Source organism: Girardinichthys multiradiatus, chromosome 20, assembly GCF_021462225.1.
Source record: "Girardinichthys multiradiatus isolate DD_20200921_A chromosome 20, DD_fGirMul_XY1, whole genome shotgun sequence".
Taxonomy (NCBI): Eukaryota; Metazoa; Chordata; class Actinopteri; order Cyprinodontiformes; family Goodeidae; genus Girardinichthys; species Girardinichthys multiradiatus.
The window spans coordinates 25265662-25289812 of record NC_061812.1 but is presented as its reverse complement, the minus strand read 5'-3'; the positions used below and the strand labels follow the sequence as shown (position 1 = coordinate 25289812).

General features: G+C 40.9%; 1 protein-coding gene across 1 annotated transcript in view; it reads right to left on the bottom strand.

Moving 5' to 3' along the window:
- Positions 1-2697: 2697 nt before the first annotated feature.
- The window catches only part of bsnb (bassoon (presynaptic cytomatrix protein) b), a 79961-nt gene continuing 58507 nt past the window's right edge, over positions 2698-24151 (bottom strand). Inside the window, exons 4-12 of the mRNA XM_047347686.1 lie at positions 16705-22980; positions 11814-13890; positions 10581-11461; positions 10039-10150; positions 9382-9531; positions 9213-9264; positions 8152-8273; positions 7598-7809; positions 2698-5821 (exon numbers count right to left, since the gene is read on the bottom strand). Of these exons, the coding sequence (XP_047203642.1) occupies positions 9224-9264; positions 9382-9531; positions 10039-10150; positions 10581-11461; positions 11814-13890; positions 16705-22980 (9537 nt within the window). The 3' untranslated portion in view covers positions 2698-5821; positions 7598-7809; positions 8152-8273; positions 9213-9223. The remainder of the gene's footprint in view (positions 5822-7597; positions 7810-8151; positions 8274-9212; positions 9265-9381; positions 9532-10038; positions 10151-10580; positions 11462-11813; positions 13891-16704; positions 22981-24151) is intronic.

Here is a 24151-nt window from a genome sequence, read left to right as displayed (position 1 = left end):
CAAATATTTTAAAGACAATGCACAAAGACAGGAGTTGTTAAGACATATTAACAAATTATTGCCAGGATCATTTTTATTTTTATCAAATCATAATGAGTGGGACTGAAAAATGAATATGCACTGTGCAAATTTCAAACATGCCTCTAGGATGACAATCAGAACTCACTACACAGTGTGCTTTAGATTTACTGCGCTTTGCAGTAAATATTGTTGCAGTTTTTAAAGTATGCAGTGCCTTGTAAAAGTATTCATATCCCCTGAACTGTTTAACATTTTGTCACAGTTTGTCAAACACAAACTTACAGACCAACACAAAGCAATGTATTATTGTGAAGTGGAAGTAAAGCAAATCATGTTTTTCAAATTTTTACAAAGAGAAATCTGAAAAGTGTGGCATGCATTTGTATTCAGCTCCCTGAGTCACTGCCTTATGGAATCAAGTTCAGGAATCTTTATTATTGCTTAGCGGCAACTGATTGCACAGCCAGTATTAAAACACAAAGACAGAATGTAACAAAAGAACGTGCACCAAAATCACACTATACTATTTTAAAAATCTATTCACTGTAGGAATAAATGTATTTTAAATATATTAGTCCTATATCTTGGCAGTAGATATCTGCGTCAGGATGGAAGCAGCTTAAATTCGTCTTGCACAATCATCTTTTGCTATAGGATTCGTAGTGTCTGAGCTTCTCATTGTCATCCTAGAGGCGTGTTTGAAATTTGTACAGTGCATATTCATTTTTCAGTCCTAGGCATTATAATTTGATATCAATAAAAATGATCCTGGCAATAATGTGTTAATATATCTAAACAACTCCATCTGTCTTTGTACGTTGACTTTAAAATATTTGTCAGTTCTTTGGGATGATGAACTTCACACTAGTTTTTCTGCCAACATAAAATTCAATCAAATAATCTACTATTCAGTACACTTTATACATAATAGGGGAATATATCAGGTTAACTTTCAGTTATGTTCAGTGTTTGTTGTTCCTTACCTGCTGTACATCCACACTACATGTTCCAGCGCTGTGCTTTTAAGTCCAGCAGTTTAAACATCTCGCAATACTTTTGGTACCACAGCAAACTGGCTTACCTATATGAATGCAGGATTTGTGAGATGCTTTGTGTGCCTGACATTCCCATCTCAGTTTTGCACATTGAGCCATTCTAACACATGAATATGCTTTGACCTAAACCATTACATTGTAGGTTTCACTTCTTGTTTAGTGTTATTGTCCTGCTGGAAGGTGAACCTACATCCAATTCTCAAGCCATTGCAGCTCCCAACAGGTTTTGTTTAAACATTTCAGCCACTGTTTGACTCATTTCATCTTCCCATCAACTCTGTCCAGCTTCCCTGTACCTCCTGATAAAAGGCATTCCCACAGCATGATGATGTGCAATGTTAATTTTTATCCACAAATATGACTTTATTGTGGACCAAAAAGTTCAGTTTTGGTCTCATCTGACCAAAGCACCTTCCTCCACATTTGCAGTGTCCCATACATGGCTTGTGTAAACTGCCAACAGGACTGGTAATGGCTGTCTTTCAACAATAGCGTTCTTCTTGATGCTCTTTCATTAGCGCCAGATTTGTGGCGGGCATGACTAATAGTTGTTCTGTAATGATATTCTCGCACCTAAGCTGTAGATCTTTGCAACCCCTCCAGACTAATAATGGACATAGGTGTGCTCTACTTATCTAGGATTTATAAAGCAATTGCTGGACATTTATCACCTTCTAAACTATATCTACAAAAGGACTGTGGGATGTTACATTCTTCACTCACAGATTGTCTGTCTGCTTTCTCATGGTCCCAAGGGTCTGTATTTGCAGCTTCATCCTCCTGGAATTGGTTGCAAAATTTGTCCAGGAACTGCTCTCTCTGAACACTTTTATGGACTTCTTGTTTTAGATACTTTTTAAAACTTGTGTTTACTTTTAGTGTATGCAGTAATGTTTAAAATGATCTCTAATAATGTGCTTCTGTCGTGGCCAGGACCCTCTTTAAAAGGGATTTAAAATCTGAATGAGTGAATGAGTGTCCTAGATATATAAATGGAGATTAAATTTACTAATTAGTTGACTTCTAAAAGCACTAGTTTTAGTTGTTTTTACATTTTTATCATAGATTTCTATCAAGAATCAAAGACTATAAGCCCACCTTTCATTTCATAACTATCCACTGCTTTGTGTTGGTCTATTATATAAAATCCAAATAAAATGCATTAAAGTTTGCAGTCGCAATGTTACAAAATGTGAACAACTTCACAGAGGTATACTTTTCCACACTGTAGTTATATGTTTGCACAACTGAAACATTATAGTAAGAATATGCATCTCCAGTATTTCACATTTACAAATGCACGAAGAACAGACGGAAGAATTTGATTTCTGTTTCTTGAACAGACTCATCCTTACACCTCCATCTCTCCTAGCACATTGCCAAAAACTGCTCTTCACACTTCTCGCTCTCTCTTTTTACCACCTACACTGGGATAAATCATCACCACCTCTGCACGCAAAGCCCGCTCTTATCTGAACAGTCTCATAGCTGTCGAAGTCTTATTTTTGATCTCTCTTCTACATCAGTTCTAAGTCTAGTACGAAACTTACCTTGCTACAACCAAGTGCAAAACACACACACACACACACACACACCTTCACACAGAGTCCGCACACCGTAGTCACAATAAACTTTTTTCTTTTTATTCGATTCTCCTTTTGGAAATTGCAGGGTCAATATTTTCACATTACTTGACATGATGCACCAAAATGTACTCTTTTCACAGGAATACACTGAATAGAACACAAGGGTTTCACAATGGATACACGACTGACATTTTGCCCATTGCGCTGACAACAGTGAATGACATTTTCCAGATTTGTAGTTTCTTTTTTCCCCTCGTCTCACCTCGCATATCACATCCATCAAAACTGATAACCTTCTGTTTGCCAGACAAAGGTTTCCTGCTGCAGATTTTCTCAGTACAATTTGTAGAGAAACTCTACACACACTGGATGGGTGGATATGTACAAGAGTTTAGTTCCACTGTTGTAAAGAGTCATTACAAGTCAGCCACTTACACTAGGCTTATGCAATAATAATAATAACCATCATTATTAGTGTCATCATTATTATCATCATCATCATCATTGTGGTCATAATAAATATTTTTATACACAAAAGTTGGCAGCAAATACGGCATGGGGATGCACGGCAGCCGTACTCCAAACTGAAAAGCTGTACAGAGGAATGAGGTTGTATTTACAGTAAGGAATGTGAGAATGTGTCTGTCTGCCCCTCTTCTCATTCGTGTGGCTGCACTGAAGGCTGTTTTCATCTCTTATCGACCACAATGCACCTCTGCTTTGTTCTGCCGCACATCTTGAGAGAGGCGCCGTTACGCAACCTGTTTCTGCGCTCTGCTGAGCAGCGAGCGCCACCAGTCAGGCTTGTGGTTTCCAAATGACATGCCCTGATTTCTGAATGACTGGCTGAACATTTTAACTCACTGATAGTCCCATCATTGGCTGCTTAAAGCCAAGGTTAGTGAGGCAAACCTTCTTAAAATCATGCCTGACTTATCTTTCTTTTATAATTTTTTCCACGACGATCAAGAAGAATCTAATCATGCACCTTTCAAATGGCTTGGCTTCTGTGTGGGTTGAGTCAACAGTGAAGTATATCCAATATAAGCATTCCATTCACCCCACAGGTTATATTGACACTCAATATGTACACTGACACGAATTGATGGGAAGTGCCCGACCATCTGCATTACAGGTTTATAGCAGCACAGACAGTCACTGCAAGCCAAACAGGTCAGCCAAAATGCACGACGACTGAATGAGGGATTACAAAACAACCAAAAACAAATTAAAAAAAACAACAGCCAGATGAAGCCAAGCAAAACCCCATGCTTCAAAAGCAACACGATGGTGGACATTCATAAAACCGACAATCTACGCAAGTTTACCCTTTGGCAACGAGTTCCCGCCCTTCCCCACGGTGTGGTGAAAGTGAGAGGGTTAAGAACATGCCACGAAAATAAACACAAGTCTAGATCAATACTCAGTATTCAAATTCATACAGACAAGATTCCAGGTAAAAACATTTTCAGTTCTTGTTTTTTTTCTTTTTTAACCTATTTTCTGTTCATGATTCTAATGTTTTGTTGTGAATACAGCGATGGTAATAAACTGCTTTAGAGTGAATCACTTCCACGATTCAAAATGACTCATTGCATAGAACGTTTGACTTTGATAATTGCTTTTTCATCCTCTCCTGTATCTGTGTTGTTCTGTGTGTGTCGTGCAGAAAAGCAGGCAGTGGGCCCAGCTTGTTAGCGAACTGGTAACCTCATTAATCAGCAGGAGGTTAACAAGTCTAGTTGGTGAAAACTCAATTAGCCTTGGCTCTGAAGTGAAACTGGGATTGCAAAGTGTGCAACGCATGTATGAGCTTGTAACAGATAAATATATAGTGTGTCCGTCTGTCTGCATGCTCTTATCTGAACATTGTCATGCATGGTGTTGTGGCTGTAAACCGTCTGACAGATCTTACTCCTTTTTGTTTGATACCCCCTATCAGTAATTGAAAAACAAAACAAAACACATTTTTACTCTTGTGCTATATACCATTTGCTGCATGCTATTGCTTTTAAAAACCAAGAAGCAAATTATTTGATGCGATAACAGATTCAAACAAATACAAAGTGAAAATATAAAGTTTTACAAAAAAAAAATAACACAGCAAAAAAAAAAAAAAAGAAAAAAAGAAATTCACTGGAGAGTGACTCATTAAATACACAAATGACAAATTTACATCATAGATCTCTGATTTGTTTTATGTACATACAATAGTATACAGTGTAAAAAGAAATTCATAATGATGTGGACATCTTAAAACATGAGGTATACAAGTAAAAACATAATTGAATAAGGCTCTTCCATTCATCATCAGGCAAAAGAACAAGAAAACAAAATAAAAAAATAAACAAAAGATGAGACAAATCAATAAAAAAGGATGTCTGTAATGATGGCTTGGTGATGGCTGATAAAGAGCCGTGGCCACTCTTTCATTTGGTCCTCTCATCTGCGTGAATCTCACACGTTTGGGCACGCTGGTAGTAAGTCCCTTCCTTTAAAAAAACAACACCTAACGAGTAGCGGCATCTTATATAAGTGGTGAAAAAAGGACTGATATGGGCTTATTTTTTCAGATTTTTTTTTTCTTTTTTTTTCCATTTGTGCGTGCATTCTCATGTCCACATTTACACAATGCATTCTGTAGACACCATAACGAAGAGACAAGAAATTAAAAACACATTCAGAGAACTGGTCAAGCTCCTTATACTGGAATGTACTGTGGAGAAGCATTTCAAGGATTTTGATAGAATCTCCAAGTTGCTTTGTTGTTGTCGTTAAAAGCTCCGTCGGTTCCAAGTACGTGTTGTCATCGTGGGGTAAGAGTGGTTTCTTTGAGACAAGGAAATCCTATGCAATTCAATCTTTTTTTTTTTTTTTTGAGAATGCTCCCAAAGCATCAGTGTAGAATCAAGAATCCCATTACAACCTGAATTTCTCAGGGGCAAGTGGTGTTGCAATGAAATCTCTGCAGAGGGCGCTGTGAGGCATCTTTTGCAAGAGGCGACACGCATGGACAAGTTGTCCAATAAACCCCCATCCTCTGTTAGTGAAGATTGTACTGCCTTTTCTCCATGCAGTCCATGCAGGAGCATTCCTCTGCATGATCAAAGAAAGCAGCGTTGCTTTCTCCCTCCACTTCACCACTTCCTCATTACTGACCTGGAAATAAATACATAAGTAAAAACAATTAGGATTTGAATGCTGGTTGTAATAAATAAACTGCTAACACAGAAGAAACACAAACTACTGCTTCTTTATACTGCAATGTGGTACAAATTGATAAATTAAACTAAGCATAATTTGATTAAAAATAATTTCCAAATGATTTTTTGGCAGTGAATCGCATCTTCATCCAATGAGCTACTGAATTACTAATAGTTCATGCACAATTCAATAAAGGAATCAGCTTTATCAAATGAAAAAAAACATTCATATAAGCCTGTAGCTAATTCTGGTGCAGTGCATAAATTTGCTTATTGAGGGCCAAAGTAAAAAAAAAAAAAAAAACTTTCAGAAAAATTGTTTCAACATTTAAAAAAATAATCTGGTTTCTTTTCAGTCAGGATGAAGGGTGGATTCATTTTATGATATTTAAATTTGAATAATATCTTATTAAAGCCATAGTGTTGTGTTCTGATCTTGAAGGCACTGCTGACTGCTGCTAAAATGTTTATAAAAATGACAGAAAATTATTGTTCTATTTCATGCTATGTGTGATGGAAAACTAACACAACACATTAATCTGAGTATATCAGTACAACATGGTGGTGGCAGCATCATCTTGTGGGATGTTTTATTAAGAAGGGGCAGTGAGGCCAGAGATGGGCTGAACAGATGCACCATTTTCAGGGTTTTTTACTTAGAAATCAATGTATCCTTTTTCTTACATTCCACAATTATATACTTTGTATTAGTCTATTACATAAAATCCCAGTAAAATGCAGTTTGTAGTTGTAATGTGACCAAATGTGGAAATCTTTAAAAGTTATGAATATTATTGTAATTAAACAAAACATTAGTGACAAAAAAACTTCATATGCAGCTGTTTAGTTAAGCAACATACAAGAAACGCCATAAAGTTACCAATCTGTTGTTATTTAATTTATTCCGGGGTAAATGTATATCTAGTGCTCCAGCACCTATAAAAGCCCAAAGCACAAAGTTCTTATGACAGCAGTCACTGAAATTAATAAAACACAGATAAAAGTCTTGCCAAAAACCTCGGCTAATGAACACTTGCACAGGTCTGCTTGGGGAACCTTTTAGACCTGCAGCAAAACATTGACAATGACCTCTGTTTTAGGCCTGGGAAAAGCCTTCACCACGATTCAAAAATTGTTCTTCATAAAATATCATGCTGGTATAAACTATGATAACTGGTTTCAATCTTAATCTGCAAAACAAGAGACCAATAAAATATAATCAACTTACTGAGCCTCAGCTTCATGTATAAATGTCACAGGATGTGTTTTGGCAAAAGCTAAATATAGGAAATTAAAATCTGCTTTATCTGCACTTCTGCAGCTCTGCTCAGCCAAGCAGAATATGCTCAATCTACCATGAAATAAATGCTGCGTACCGTGTGTCATGATACTAAGAAGCCTTGCGTGCTCCGGATTGTTCCTGCATGCCTTCGTGTGTGTTGACATTAAAGCCAAGATGCATTTAGCTTTCTGAGGCTGATTTCAGCATGCTTTGCTTGGTTCAGATTATTGCAGATGTGCAGAGTCAGACTCCGCTGACTCACACTTTTCAGGCATTGGCCTTTCACCTCTGCAACCCAAGTTCCAAGCAGAGTGTGACTTTGTTTATCTTACTTAACATAACTCTAAAATCCACAAAGAAACCAAAAAGCAAAGTAAATCTGCATTGAGGTATCCAGAAATGTCTCCATGCACACTCAGAAACATCTGCAGATATCTTTTAGCAACCTACCATTGTTCTAATGAGGTCCCAGACATCTACAAGATCGTCAGTCTGGGACCACAGTTCTTTCAAAGCCTCCACTTACTTTCAGGCCTCTTCAGTCCTCCTCTCATGTCTTGTAACAGCCTGCTGACAACGCGATCCCCCATATTTAATTCACTTCAATCGTGAGCCAGTGTCTGGGGAATTCAGTGCTGACAAGGCATCCTTTGATTCCAGGTCTGTTCGGTAATTTGGAGTAAGGGAAAGGTGCAGAGAGTAACAGCATTTAATGAGTCATCACTTCACTTGAGTCTTCTCATTATGCAAACATCAACTATGCTAAGCTGTGTAAATACACATCTGATTGTATGTTAAGCTATTAATCCTAATATGACACTTTTTTTTTCAGTCTTGGTGAACCAGATTAACCAGCTTAATCTTAACTAATAGAAATATCATAAAAGTTTTAACATTTAAAATTTTTTAACATTAAACAAAAACAATTTCTGGATTAGCATGTTTTCACCTGCTTAATGGTGCAAGTGACAAAAAAAGAATTAAAAAAACATCTGTATACTCACTGATGCATTCAGGATCATTCTTTGTTTTCTTCTTTGTTTTTGGATGTAAAATATATGTAAGGTGGTTTCATAGGTTTTCCAGTACAAAGCAACCAGTCAGTCTTATGTCATTTCTGCATTCCCTGAAAGAAAAAGCACAGTCAAGCAATAAAAAAATGCATCCTAATTTTCCATTAAACTGTATCATACCCAGTTTCTGCCACACAACTTCACACAACTTCTTTTTCCAGTGACTTGCACATTTAGTCACATTAAAATCAAATACATCACTGTATTTTATTAGGACTTTATGTGATGGAGCAACATATAGTAAGTAGCTCATGATTGTAAATGAAAGTCTGTGTCCCCTACATTGTTTCTGGCAAAGTGCAAACAGGACTTCCTATTGCTTCTTTCAACAGTGGCTTTCTTCTTGCCACTCCTTCATAAAGTACAGATTTGTGGAGTGAATGGCTAATTGTTTTCTGGTCCACGCATTGTCTAATATGAGCGGTGGACCTCCTCTAGAGTAACCATTGGCCTCTTGACTTCCCTTAACAATGCTCTCCTTGCCCAGCCTGTGAGTTTAGGTGGACAGTCACTTCTTAGTAGGTCTAGAGTGGTGCCACACTTTTTCCTTGTTCATATGGAAATAGGGTGGTGAGATGGTCAAAGCCTGAAATGTTGTTTTATAACTAAAACTTGCTGTTTTTTTAACAAACCTGTGAGGCCTTCACAGAACAGATGGATTTATAATGAGATGAAATTACACACAAGTGGACTAAGTTTCATAAATAGGTGAATTCTGAAGGTAATTGGTGGAACTGGTTTTATTATATAGATATTCATCTATAAAAAAATTGGAAAACTATAATATTCTTTCCACTTCACAATTATGCCTTATTTTGTGTTGGTCTATCACATAAAATCTAGATAAAATACTTAAAAGTTTGAAGTTGTAACATGACAAAATGTGAAAAAGCTCATGAGGTATAAATACTTTTCCAAGGCACTAAAGCAATTTAAGGTGTAAATTATGATGGATGTGTGTGACAACAAAAAATTGAACTGTACTTACTCACCATCTATTAGTTCACCAGAATGAGGTGAACTTTTTCCCCAAGCCAGACAAAGCTGCCAGATGGACAGAAGAGTTTTGTGTAAATATAACCAAAGTATAAGAAAAGCTGTGTTTTTAAAATAATACTAAAAGACTGGTTCTAAAACAAAAGTTAAAAGAAGTATTCATACCATCTCCCAGTTTTCCTGCCTGCTCTGCTGCCCCTCCCTGCAGGATTTTGGTTAGAACGTTTTCGCCTTCAGGACCTGGTGCCTGACCTGCTGCAGCACTTCCTATTCCTACAGGCTTGCTACCAATTCCAATGGGAGCCGCCTTGGTGCCTGCAAATAAAGCAAAAAAACACATTACAATAACACAGTGTTTTGTTTTTTTTAAGTTATGCTCATTTATTGACATATTAAAGGAAACCTAACGGGAATAATGGTGAGCATTGGTGAAGTGTTCAAAGCTATAATTAGGAGTCAATGTGTCACTGCTTTGAAGATGATCAATCTTTTTCACAGCAGCATCAATGAGATTACTGAGAAATTCAAACTTAATTTTTTCAACTTCAGCAAATTGCTGTGTCAGAACTAAAAATGCTGATCTTTAAAATGAAATGAAAGGTGATAGAATCTCTCCATCACACCTGTTTGGCTCATTTTATTACATTGAATAAATCTAAATCAAAGTTATTATTTCATCAATCAAATTTCAATGGTATTTTATAAAGGGGTCCAGAGTAACTAAATAATTTTGTGAAAAAGCACACACAACAAGTAAAATGTTTTTTACTTGTTGTGTCTTTTACTTGTTAAGCCCAGAATAAAAGCAAAACTTAATCCTACCAATGCCAGTTAGAGGTGGTGTGGCTATTTTGGAAGGCTGAGGGGCTGCTGCGATTCCTGTTGCAGGTGTCATTCCTGGGCCAACAGCAGCAGGCGTGGCATCCATTTTCCCCTGCACAATGTTAAATAGACCAAAAAAATTTACTTTTTTGTTTGTTTTGAAAATCTTGAATGGGGGTATAATAACATAAACATGCCATGTCATAATAGCATTTGATAACACAAAAGGGAAACAAGTGTTACAGCAGAACATACCCGTCCAAATTAAATGTAACAAAATACATTTTGTACAAGTGCTACAACAGTGTGAGAAAATGCAACAGTGTTTAAAGTAAGTAATCACATTTGGACCTTTTTGTCCCAAGAACTGATTTTTTTGTGCATTTTCCTCCTTATGCAGGTTTGCATGTAGGGTTATAAAGACAAGATTTTTATTTGGAATTTGGAAGAAATGTCATTAGGTTATAGAATAAAATAAAAATGTCATTTAATTCTCAAAAATATATGTATATTTATTATTGCAGTTAAACAGATACACTTACCGGCTGCCCTGCTGCAGACCCGACTCCTGGTTGGCGTTGCTGTGATGGAGCTTGTCCAAGTTTGGCTTGCTGCTGCTGCTGCTGCTGCTGCTGCTGCTGCTGCTGCTGCTGCTGCTGCTGTTGCTGCTGCTGCTGCTGTTGCTGTTGCTGCTGCTGCTGTGGTGGTCCAGATGCAGCATTTGTAGCTTGCTGGCTACTCTGCGGGGTCTGATTGTGCTGTGGCGGCGGCTGCTGCTGTTGTTGTACACTCTGTTGATGCTGCTGCACCTGCTGGCTACCATCAAGTTGTTCAGAACCTGAATGTCTTCCAGTCTGCCGCTGACCATCTAATCGCTGCTGCCCACCGTGTCCCTGAGGTGGCTGCTGGTTCTGTGGCTTAGAAGGATCTTGTCTCCTACCAGTTGTGCGATCACCTTGAGATCTCTGGTTCCGTCCCCCAGTGCCGTGGTGATGAGTGGAGACCGACTCACGAGAGAAGTCTCCTGAGTTGCGTGGGCTTCCATGTGTAGAGCGAGAGTCTGTACCGCTCCGTCTCTGTGTAGATGAGGAAATCCTGCCATCAGTGCGACCAGATTGGTCTTTAGGTTGCGTCCTGGAAGACCGTGAAGACTTAGGGTCCTCCGAGGAGTGACGAGAGGAACTATGTCTACCGGAGTTGCTGGCGTGGTGGCGGTGGTCCCGTGATGAAGAGGAAGGGTGGCACTGGTTGTACTCATCCTGTTGACAGTATTCCTCTGGAGGCTCATCATAGTCATGGTACGTGTGTTTACTACGTCTCCCTGTGGAGGAGTGACCTCCACTCCCATGATGTCTTGAGCGATCAGAACGGGCCTCACGTGGTTTCTCAAACCAATCAGTCTCCTCTTGGCCCAAATGATAGGCTTTTTGAAAAGCAATACACATATTATCAATCAACTGCTTTAATGTGGGGTGTGAAGAGGCATGCAGATTGATGTGGAACTGAGAAAATATGCTCCACAGTCCAGAGCCATGCAGATTCCAACAAAAAATTTAAATGAATAAAAAAAAGCAAAGAACACAACTAACCTAAAATGTAAAAGCCATGCACGCAAAACATAGGTATAAAATATTTTGGCTTTGTATATGAATTAGACAAGAAATAGACAAGAAAACAAAAATAAGGGAGTTCTCCTTCAGTGTTCACATGCAGTCTTTTCAGCACATCTGAAGGGTGGAAAAAAATCACAGAAGAATTAATTCAGCACCAGTTACCTTCACTATCAGAAACAGCACAATGCATGTCATCTACGAGATAAGGATCATCTGGTTTATAGACGTGACTTCTGGGGAGTTCTTTCTTGTGGTGGTCTTGCACATCTGGCAACGAATGGCTGGAACCGTACTGGTTTCTTACATCGTGGGCCTCCGACATGGCAGAGCTTCTTCCTATACCTACAGGCTTCCCAACAGGACTAAGTGGACTCTCCTCTTCTGAATTCTGAGTTCGCATTGGAGGACGTCCACTACGGCTGCTTCTATGAGATCGCTCCATAGCATCTCTTTCGTAGGATTTGCTGCGGTGGCCTGTAGTGCCTCTGGAGGAAATCTTGTCCATACCGTATCCAGTAGATCTGGACCTTCCAGAGTTGTACATGTGGTCATCCTCTTCAAGACCCTCATGGCTAGTACCATAATATTTTGGTTGATCATATGCATTTTTCTTCATTCCATAGGTAACATCATCTTGAAGCTTCTTAGATCTTGACCCAGCTGGGCAAGTGCCTGCAGTTGATGTTGTCATTGTGTAAGAAGCAAGATCTGACTCCACATCCCGAGCTTCCTCAATAGGTGAAAATTTGGAAATCTTTTGCTCCATTCCCTGTTTCCTGTGCTTACTACGTTTAGAGGAGACTACAGCAGGAGCAAGACTTTTGGAGGAGATTTTGTGGCCACCAGAACGAGAGGAATGTTTATAATCATCATAGTAATAAGATGAGCCTCCACTCGCTGTGGTGCTTGTGCGACTGTCCACTTGGCTTTGGTAACCAGCTGATCCTGTAGGTCTTCCATAAGCATCAACAGGCTCCTCATAGCCAGTTCCTCGTGCAGAGCCATTCTCACTGCGATACCGCCCTGCTACAGGATGACCAAGAGCATCAGTTGGCTGACCAGCATTTTCTTTTGTCAACTCACTTATGTCATCAATCATCACATAATTCCTTGGAATATTCTGCTCCAGGTTGGACGTGTAAAGACCATCTGAAGTGTAAGCAGAGGTGGGACTGTCCACAGAGTGAGTAAGGCCAGGCTCAGGGGGGCGATATTGTCCATATGCGTTGCTGTAAGCTGGTCCAAAGTTGGTGTCTGGAGCAGATGTGGCCACTGAGACTACTGGGTTACCAATGATTTCATAATTGGTGGGGAGTTTTTGTTCAAGGTCAGCCAAAGACGTTTGCCTCGGTCTTTGATGGACTGTAAGGATCTCTGCCTGCGGTTGGTAGGTGAGGGCAGGCTGGTAGGAACTGTGGCTAGGATAAGGAAGGCTCTGTCCTGGCATAGGCTGACCAGGTGAATGGAAGCCCTGGTGACCATGTTGCTGCATGGTGAAGTCCGTTTGATAGGAGGACTGGCCATACAAGCGGGAGGAATAGGTTCCCTGGTTCTGGTACCCAGGGACTGTCGGAGGATGGGGCTGGAATGTTCCAGGCTGCGGCGCAGAGGATGACGGGTATTGAGGAGTTTGGAAACCTATTGGCTGGTAAACAGAAACAGGCTGCTGTGTTGATTGTTGACTTTGAGGGTATGGATATGGCATATAAGACGAGGTTGAGGGATACTGAGATGTTGCATTGAGGTCATTACTAAACTGACTCAGTGGTGCAGTACTAGGTCTTGTCAGTAAACCATTGGCATCATAGGTTCCTGTTGCAGCAGCCATCCTGAGGTTATTGAGTTCACTGTCTGACATGTAGTCTCGAGCATCCCCCATACATCGCATGTAGGCCAACTCTCTTCTCTCCCTCTCCTTCACCATGGTCTCCTTACGTTGAGTGATGCCTAGCTCCAAATAGCGCAGCTTGGCATCAATCTCTTTTTCTTCTTCCTCCAGTTCAGCTTGTTGCTTGCGGAGCTTTGATGACTCTTGCTCCACCGCTTTTAATTCGCTCAACAGGCCAGCCTTGGTGACTCCTTGGGGTGGTCTTGAAAGTACCCTCTGAGGAATGCCAGGGGAGCTGTACATTTGTGCTGGAGTGACAATGGGAAGCGGAGCTTCCTCTGGAGGGGGGCTGGGGAGAGTCCTCTTTACTTTCCTCATCAGAGAGTTCTGCTGCTGCTGCAGGGAGGCCATCTGTCATGAGAGTCAGACACACAACAGCAAACACTCAGGGACAAATAAAATGCATTTATATAAATTAAACTTTTACTGTTTAACAATATTTGCAGATTAATATCAAAAACAAAATAAAATATATTCTACAGTGTTGTCAAAAGTCCTGCTTATTATTAAATTGCATAGATAGATTAGCTGAAAAGAAGATGAAACTACTCTGTAATGCTTTGCATTTATACCAGATACATTTTAGCTTTATGTTAAATGTGAACCAGTTAAGCTCATCGTTTTAAAGTAAAAGTCATATTCTGATACAGTAGTGTGCATTCTCCACAACAGCAGATGCCTCTACAACTGTTATGCATAAACCATGTACAATTAATTAAATATTATATAACTATATAAACCAAATGAATTGTCTGTGAAGATGTCCTCTATATCAGTCGTAACTCATAGTTTTTTTTTTTTATCTTTTGTTGCACATATGTTGTTTGTTGGATTTTTTGTTTTATGTCTTTTTTTCAGTATTGCACCTTTTCATAGACAAGGGTTCAAATAATAAAATGTGCCTTGATAATGACAATAAAGCATTATTCTATGAGCTAATTATCCTCTGAAAATTAGACCTTTTTAATAAAACAAAAGATTTTTATTTATTTACATCTGAGTAGTTTAAAGCTTAAAGAACTGGCATATTATCAAGAATATGACAGCAAGACAAAGCATTAATCCTAAGATTTTATTCCATCAACTAATTTTCTCCATACTCCAGTCTTCTAATGAAATATCCACAGTCTTTTTCATAAATATTTGCAAACTGCATGCAGGCAAGATTAATCAAACATAAAAGTACATTAATCCAAAAGACATGTATGCTATAATATTACTTACAAAATATATATGTTAGGTATATCCATGGTGATTTTGTCAAGCATTCTCCAAAAGAGCGTTGTATTAAAGACTAACACTCCAGATGGTAAATAAAAATCTGAAGACTAATTTAGGTCTAAGTGCAAAGCGGTGTTAATTTACTTTGCCCAGCTGCTAACAATCACACAGAGAGCAAAGCAGAACCAGGATTTCTTCACATTGTGTGTCCTGCTAGCTGCACTTTAGGGGTTTTCCATATATAGAAGGCATTGCACAAACCCAGTGTGTGAGAGAGAAACACACTGAGAAAGTATAGGGGGAAGATGAAGGAGGAGATCCAGCAGAGGGGCTTTAATGGCATGGCCAGATGCTTGTATGAGAACATTCTGTTACCTCCTCTTCTGGGCCAGATATACAGGGGTTGGACAATGAAACTGAAACACCTGGTCTTAGACCACAATAATTTATTAGTATGGTGTAGGGCCTCCTTTTGCGGCCAATACAGCGTAAATTTGTCTTGGAAATGACATATACAAGTCCTGCACAGTGGTCAGAGGGATTTTAAGCCATTCTTCTTGCAGGATAGTGGCCAGGTCACTACATGATACTGGTGGAGGAAAACGTTTCCTGACTCGCTCCTCCAAAACACCCCAAAGTGGCTCAATAATATTTAGATCTGGTGACTGTGCAGGCCATGGGAGATGTTCAACTTCACTTTCATGTTCATCAAACCAATCTTTCACCAGTCTTGCTGTGTGTATTGGTGCATTGTCATCCTGATACACGGCACCGCCTTCAGGATACAATGTTTGAACCATTGGATGCACATGGTCCTCAAGAATGGTTCGGTAGTCCTTGGCAGTGCCCATCTAGCACAAGTATTGGGCCAAGGGAATGCCATGATATGGCACCCCAAACCATCACTGATCCACCCCCATGCTTCACTCTGGGCATGCAACTGTCTGGGTGGTACGCTTCTTTGGGGTTTCTCCACACCGTAACTCTCCCGGATGTGGGGAAAACAGTAAAGGTGGACTCATCAGATAACAATACATGTTTCACATTGTCCACAGCCCAAGATTTGCGCTCCTTGCACCATTGAAACCGACGTTTGGCATTGGCATGAGTGACCAAAGTTTTGGCTATAGCAGCCGGGCCGTGTATATTGCCCCTGTGGAGCTCCAGAGAGACAGTTCTGGTGGAAACAGGAGAGTTGAGGTGCACCTTTAATTCTGCCGTGATTTGGACAGGCGTGGTTTTATGTTTTTTGGATACAATCCGGGTTAGCACCCGAACATCCCTTTCAGACAGCTTCCTCTTGCGTCCACAGTTAATCCTGTTGGATGTGGTTCGTCCTTCTTGGTGGTATGCTGACATTACCCTGGATACTGTGGCTCTTGATACATCACAAATACTTGCTGTCTTGGTCACAGATGCGCAAGCAAGATGTGCACCAACAATTTGTCCTTTTTTTAACTCTGGTATGTCACCCATATTGTTGTGTGCATTTCAATATTTTGAGCAAAACTGTGCTCTTACCCTGCTAATTGAACCTTCACACTCTGCTCTTACTGGTGCAATGTGCAATCAATGAAGACTGGCTACCAGGCTGGTCCAATTTAGCCATGAAACCTCCCACACTAAAATGACAGGTGTTTCAGTTTCATTGTCCAACCCCTGTAGTGTGCTTATATATCTACATCAATATTAAGTAATGGGTTTATTAAACTGTATGTTAGTAAATGTGTCTTTACAGTACCTTGCAAAGGTAATTATACCCCATCTTCATTTACATTTACAGAAGTTTCTGATGTAAACCTACAGCAATTTATGCATTGGAACCTCAATTTCTTTCTTTTACTCCTCTAAATCTGAAAATAAAAGCTAATATAAGTCAACAAAAAATATTTTAGAATATATGCTTAGCAAATTATTTTCAAACAAAAAATGGTTATGCCGTACCTGACTGTTGGACAGCACTTGATGATACGGGGAGAACCGGTTCTTGGCAGGATCTTCTGATGTTGGGCTAAGAGGTTTAGGATCTGACATAGAGCGCTGCACACTTTTTATGGGCCGTGGAAGTGTCTGATGGCGTTGTGGAGATTCAGCAGTGAAGGCCTTCTGCTGGGGTGTAACGTGGGCCTTGTTAAGCTTTTCCTGGGAGGCGAAAGTTGTCTCCAACATTCGGTGAGGAGACAATGGAGAAACCGGGGAGTACAGTACTTGGGGAGATTTGGGGGGATGGCGAGATGAAGACTCATTTTGTTGCTGATGATAGCCTATTTCCAGAGGATCTGGTTTCCTCCTCTCAAACTTAGCAACTCCTTGGAGTCTGGCAGAGGTTGTGTCAGGTGCATTTCCACCTACTATATGGAGACTTGTTGAGTATGGGCTAATAGTTGTAGGGACACTCAGCTGAGGGGCGACTACTCCCTGAGAATGTGACTCTGGTTCTGTCTGGCAGGCTAGACTTTCTCCTTTGTGAGTTCTTTCCGGAGCTGCTATATAATGCAACAGGTCAACTTTTGAGGTCTCTGCCATAGTAATGTGGATTGCAGGTGAAACTCTGCCAAGAAGGTCTGACTCTGTTTGACATGACGAGTCATTAGTGGTCTGAATAGCTATACTTGTAGAAACCACTTTGGAAGTGCCATCAGATTTGGCCTCCCCACTAGATTCAGAATGCTTGGACACACGAGACCGTCTGCGTCTTACCGGCTGTTGGTCCCATTCTCCCTGGTCTTCCTCATCAGTCTGTACACTGCAGTCTGCAATACGCCTCGTTCTCCTACGTCTATTCATGTACCTTTCTTCACCATCCTCATCATCTGTTTGCACACAGCTGTCTATAATTCTTTTGACAGAGTCCTCCTCTGAACCATCCCTCAACCGAGGCATGGAATTCTGCTTTTTCATAATCTTAGAATCACCCTGTTTGTCACTGCTTCTCAAAGACATTTCAGAGGTAGAGCTATGTATGGGTCGAGCAGCCACCACTGCTTGGACAACTTGTCCATCCTGCCAAAACTGCACACTCTGCCCATCTTGCTGAAGGACTCTACCAGTCTGATCACAGATTATAAACCCTTGAGGGGCCCCTGCTCCAACAACTACGCCTTGGATACCACTCTGGGTTGATGTTGCTGCAGCCACGGCTGCAGCTGATGCTGCTGCTTCAACTGCTGCTGTCTTTTGCCTTTTCTGCTCCTCCAGTTGCTGCTGAAGCTGCTGCTGCAGAGTCTGAATTTGTTCAAGCTGCATTCTTTGCTGAGCCAACTGTTCTCTTTGCATTATAAGCTGTGTCTCCCTCTCAGCTTGTTGTTGTTGTAGGACGTGGTGTTTGATTGTATGCAGTTCTTGGATCTCACGTTGAACAAGCAATTGCTCTTTTTCTCTGTGACGCTGGAGCTCCATACGATCTCTTTCTAGCTCCTCTTGAAGGCGCAACTGCCTTAGTTTTTCTAATTCAACCCGTTCTCTCTCTAGCTGCAACAGTTGTTCTTGTTGCTGATTGAGTTTCTCTTCTTCCTTGTTTTTTTGTGCATCAGTGGGAGGGGATAGTTTGGAACTTGGTGATTGGGTAGTTTCAGCTTGTGTCTGGCCTTGAGAGATAACTACTGACTGAAGCTGACAGACGGGTTGTGTTTGAAGTTGGGTTTGAGTCAAAGATAAAGGTTCCGTCTGGGTAGGTAATTGCTGAGTCTGTATTTGAGCCTGCACTTGTTGGGCAGGTGAAGGTTGGCCTTGAACTTGAGAGATAGATGCAATACTTTGTGAAGTAAACTGAGATCGGTCTATTTGCTGTTCTGTTGTAGTTTGTATACCAGGTGCAGGTACACTTTGTACTCCTGAGTGTGCTGCTGGTGGTGTTGGGGGAACGGTGGCAGCTGTTGGACCAGATATTGTTGTTAAAGGCTTCCCAAGGTACACTGGCATTTCCTGGTGGGAGGTGCTTATATCTGCAACACTTCCTGTTGGTGTGACAGATGAAAGATACTGGCTTGGAGGGGGATAGGAATATGGTCCTTGTGTGGACAGAGGCATTCTGGGAGTCACTGGAGGCAATCTGGTGAGACTAGCCAAAGGTACAGCAGTTACACCTGTAGGATAGGGTCTGTAAATTCCTCTAGGCATGGGACGGATGACTGGGGCAGGCTGTGTAGTAATTGGCAAGGTTGAAGCTATGGGAGTGTTTATGGTGGAATATATCATGCCATCACCACCTCTCATAGCAGTAGGGTACAAGGCGCGTATACTTGCTTGTCTCGCATTGATTAGATTTGTCAGGGCTTGGCCATTCACAGCTTGTCTATTATCTGGCCCATAAAGCAAATTTGCCCTTATTGATGCCAAACTTTGCTGGAGATTTAACCTGGCTAAAGGTCCTCCTCTTCCAGCCCCATATGCTGCCAGTTCAGGGTTATTTCCAAAACGGCTTCCAAACTGGTCGACAGTGTTAAGGGCTGCACACATACGACTGATCTCCCTAGCAGTAGTGGCACTGTACTGAGCCAAATTGGAGTCCTGTGATCCTGTCAGATCACGTGAACCACTGGCATAATCAGAGTTTATATTTGACATGGAGCCATATCGACGAAGGGGTAATGAAGGCCCTGCAAAATCCCCCTGGTGACGCAAGTCTGTGTAAGATCCATATTGTGCCCCCAAGCCAAGATATCCACCATCATAACCTTGATTCATACTGCTTAGATCTACAGCCAGACCCCCTTGAAGATTATTCTGATAGGGACCAGCATCAGTCATCGAAGGGAGATTAGTATCAGACATAGAGGGTTGTAATCTCCCTGGAGAGGCCATAGCTGGTGGATATAGTTTGTGTTCTTCATGTAGTCCTTGCGTAACTTGAGGCTGGTGTTGTGTTTGTTGCTGCTGGCTAACAATGTAGTGCGGGGGTTGAGGAGGGTGTGTTGCTTGAGAAGTTTCGGTGGTGGTATTTTTATCTGAGGACACTGTAGTTGGCTTTTGAGAGAATGTCCCTGAACAGGTACCAGCAAAGGGCAGTTTGTAAACAACATCACAACAAGCCACTTGGTTTTCTTGTTTAAGCTGTCCAGTTAGATCCAAAACCTGAGGAGGAGGGGGGGGTGGTGGTGCAGGGGGCTGCTCCTCTCGCTTGACCAACTGAGTCAGTGCGCCACTTCTTGATGTGTTACTCTCATCAATATGTACCATCATAACATGGGGTTTCCCTGTTGAAAGGTTCATAACAGTCGGCTTATTTTTTAACTCTAAGGCAACTCCACCATACATTTCAAGTGGTACATTGGAAGTAAGAGCCCCAGATGCTGATGGTGGAGCGAGAGGAGACACTCTAGGTATGGCACTAGCAGTCACCACAGGTTGGCCAATGCCTGTCTGGGTCACTACAATATCTTTTTTCATCAGCAGTGGCTGTACTTGATTGGCTAAATTGTAACGAGCAAAAGAGGACTGCTGTTGGTGCTGCTGGAGCTGTTGTTCAAGAAGTTGCTGCTGCTGCAGGAGCTTCTGCTGCTGTAGCTGCAGTTGCTGCTGCTGTATGCCAAGATTTTCCAGACAGGCATCAATTTTGGGTATGGATGGATCAGTAATTTGTGCTTTACTTTGGGTTAAACAAACAGCTGATCCAACGCCCTGACCCAGATCCACACGATTCTGTAATGGGTCTCCATATACAACAGGTTGTTTGGGTTGAGACATAAACATTGACCCTGCAACAGTGACACTTACTGTTGTTGGGGTTGATACAGAAACATGCGGTTGCTCTTGTGCGTTTAGGTTCATAATAAGAGGCTGCACTGCTGTGTGTCTACTCGATGACTGCTCTGCTCCTAAAGAGTATCTTCTAGTGTCAGAAGCAAGGGATGTTAGATCCATTCCTTGATCTGTCATAATAATTGGAGCTGGTCTCATAGGAGCTCTCAGATCTACAACATTTGTGTCTTGCTGTGTTTGACTTTGGCCCATGACCTTTGAATCATGACTTTGCGCACTTGTGGTCCCAGCACTGACACCAACATTGACTTTTTCAATATTCTGCCTGATTTGTGAAGAATGTTGTAGCTGTTGAGATGAATGCATTTGAGGTGATGTTGGGGAAGTTGCTGAAGGAGGCTGTGAGCTATACAGGGTCTTACAACTGGCCTGTGTCGGTGATGATAAGGGGGAAGTGGATGAGTTTACAGTAATTGGCTTGGCAGGGCTGGACTTTTCAGAGCCTAGTGTTATAACCATCACAGGCGAATCTTGTGATGACTGCTGTCGTACAAGACGAGGTGACATTGTCCTTTGAGGTGGCTGTGCACCATGGGATGCTGGAGCTGTTGTGGCACCAGAAGGCAATGATGGTAGCTGTCTACCGCTACCGCTTGTGGGTCGAACAGATGCTGCATGTGTTGGACTTTGTGTTGGAGAAGTAGAGGGGGAGACTGGGGGGCTGGGTCCTTTAAAAAGTGAAAAGACTTTGGATGTCAAAGAGGATGATCCAGGGTCAGGTGTTGCTTGTGTTGGCCTCTGGGGGCCTGCTCTGTTCCCAACAGGCATTGCGTTTCCCGCCTGCCGAGCTGAAACTGCCTGAGTAATTTGAGCTTTGGTAGTGGCAACGCCAACAACGCCTTCAATTTTGGCACTCTGTGTCATCATTCTGTTTTGTGTTTCTTTTGATAGATGCTGTGCACCATGCATGCCTGCCATTCTTGAATCACTGCCTGATGGGGAGAAGGTCATTGGTGCAGTAACTTGTGTCGGGCTGGAGCCAGGGGTTAGGGAGGTTCCAGCATCAAGATGATGGCCAGTTTCTGGCTGAGAGGCACATTTTTGTCCCTGCTTCTGCATGAGTTGTGCTTTCCTCATCATCTCTTCATATACCTCTTCTGCACTTTTTAAGGTTTTATCAGATGGTGACATTGTTGATGCCTTCTCTGTTGGTGAATAGAGTGACGTGAAGGTTGGAAGGTTAAATTCATTTCCTGATTTGTAAAGCTTTCCACCAATCATCTCAAAACCTTCTGCTTCTGAGTCCATAGAAGGTGAGTATTCAGAGCAAGATGATCTATGAAGCTCTTCCATCTCTGCAGCTTGTCTCAACTCCTCTGTTGGTGATGCATCCTCAATAGGGGAAAGGTTACTGGGGGGAGTTTTAGACCTTTCTCTGCGCCTCTGTGCCCGCAGCTCTTCTTTATCTCTTTTTGTTTTCCGAGCAGTACTTCGAATTCTCTGTTGCTCCAGATCTCTCATTTGCTCCTGTTCTCTTAGCAATTCTTCTTCCTCTCTGAGCTCATCCTCCTCAGAGGAGTCTTCAATTGTGGGGAGCAGAGGCCCATGGGACCGATGTCGAGCTTTCCTTTGCTGCTTAGCCTCTTCAAGTCGTGCTCTTCTACTAGGACTGCTGTCACTGTCATCCTCCATAGATGACACAGAGGTGGGTGATGTTCCAGAAGTGTAGCTAGGAGTTGTGGCAGGTAGAGTGGATGAATAATCGCCCTTGGATCTCTCCTCTGGTGAGCCAGTCAGACTCTCCATTTCGAGCTCCGGTTCTCGTAGGTCATGCTCATTACTGAGCTCAATGTCCCGGTTGTAGCTGTTTGTGTTATTCAGCTCAATAGTCTTAAAACGCCGAAGGCCTCCAGCCATAACAACATCTTCCTCTTCATTTGCCTTATAAGCACCCTCAGATGCTTTTTTGTCTTCTTCAAAACTATTTGACTGATGAGAGAGTCGCTTTCTCTCTTTGCCTGAATCTCCACTGGTTTTATGCGTCTTTTTGGTTTTCTGGTTTCCATATTCTTCTAATTCTTCTTCATCAGCACTCATCTCCATAATCTGCCTCCTCATGTATTCTTCATCTGTTAAATCTTTGTGGGACTTCTTTTGTCGTATTGGCAATGGTGACAGACCACTTTCACTGCTGTCTTCCACATAATCATGGCGAAGTTTACAACTGAGGTCATCCTCTGACTCGTCCCTTGCTGTTTCTTCATCAGGACTGTAGTCTCGCTCTTGCCCCACAGAAAGTGAATGCGGTCTATGTTTTGAGTCTGAGGCAGTCTTTGATTCGAGCAGAGGTTTCATAGAGCTCTCTAATTTGTTGATGTCTGAAGGGATGGAAGCACCTCTTTCATTAAGCTTGATTTTCTCTTCCCGGATCTGACCTATAATCTCCCCTTGGTAGCTGGAGATCCCATCTGAAGAGTATCCAGTGTCACTTAAGCTCTGTGTACTTGATTTATTGGAGTCCTAAAAAAAATAGAGAAAATGGAGGATATTAGCAACTAAAAAAGGATCTCCATAATTAACTCATCCAAGGTACATCACAAGCAACACTGCACATATCATGTTTTACTATTTCATCCAGTTCAGCAGCACTGACATTTTTATGCGCATTTTCAGGTGATTGCAGGTAACATTTTTTACAATTGGTACAGATGAAATAGTCTCTAATGTAAGATATTAGAGAATAATTACATTTGAAATAACTGATAAGATATTTTAAAACTTTAGGATAAAATCAACCCAAATATTTACTTTGTGTTGCATTTATATTGTGAAAGAATTTTAATAATAAAAAAATAACATCTGCAAAAAATATCAAATTAACTACATAGGAGGAACTTTCACAATCTAAAAAATTAGGACCATATTAATTTAATTGTAATAATCTGAGTTGAGTTTCCCCTTCAGTGTTATATGCACACAAATGGAAAGAATTGACACTGACATAGAATGACTATAACATACAGTTGAACATACAAACATCTAGAGACAAATGTTGTTTGGTTACATGCTTGTTTGCCATCTTTGTTGCATTCTCCATTGCATTCTTCGACCCATTGAAGAATAAAGAACATGCTTGGAATGCTTAAAAAGTGTCACATTACAAAACAAGCTTGCAATTTGTTTAACATACAAAAAAAATACTTTTTGACAAACAAAAAAAAAATGGGTAAGTGGAATTAAAATGAAATTTGACTGTTAGAGGAAAAGAAGAAAAAGAAAATGATGTTGAAGGTGATTTTGATTGTGATGACGATGATGACTACGTCTAAAACAAAAATAATGAAGATGGGAAAGAGGATGTTATGAAGTCAAAGACATCTAAATCGGTTGGATTGTGTTTGGATAAAGGTTTGATAATGTTACGATTAATAAACATAAAGCTCTTCTTATCACTGTGTTTGCTTATTACTAACACAAAAAATGTAAGTAAAATATGGCCTAAAAAGTTTTAAAGTAAAACTTTTAAGTGATTTAACTTTTATAAATCTGAAGACCATAGATCATACCTTATGTTACTCTTCGTTCTTCTTATGGAGTACTACTATTACTTTGACCATATGTATGCTGAACTTTATATTTTGGTTTCACCATGTGAGCACAATCCGTTCCAGCTACTGAGTCAATGTGTTTC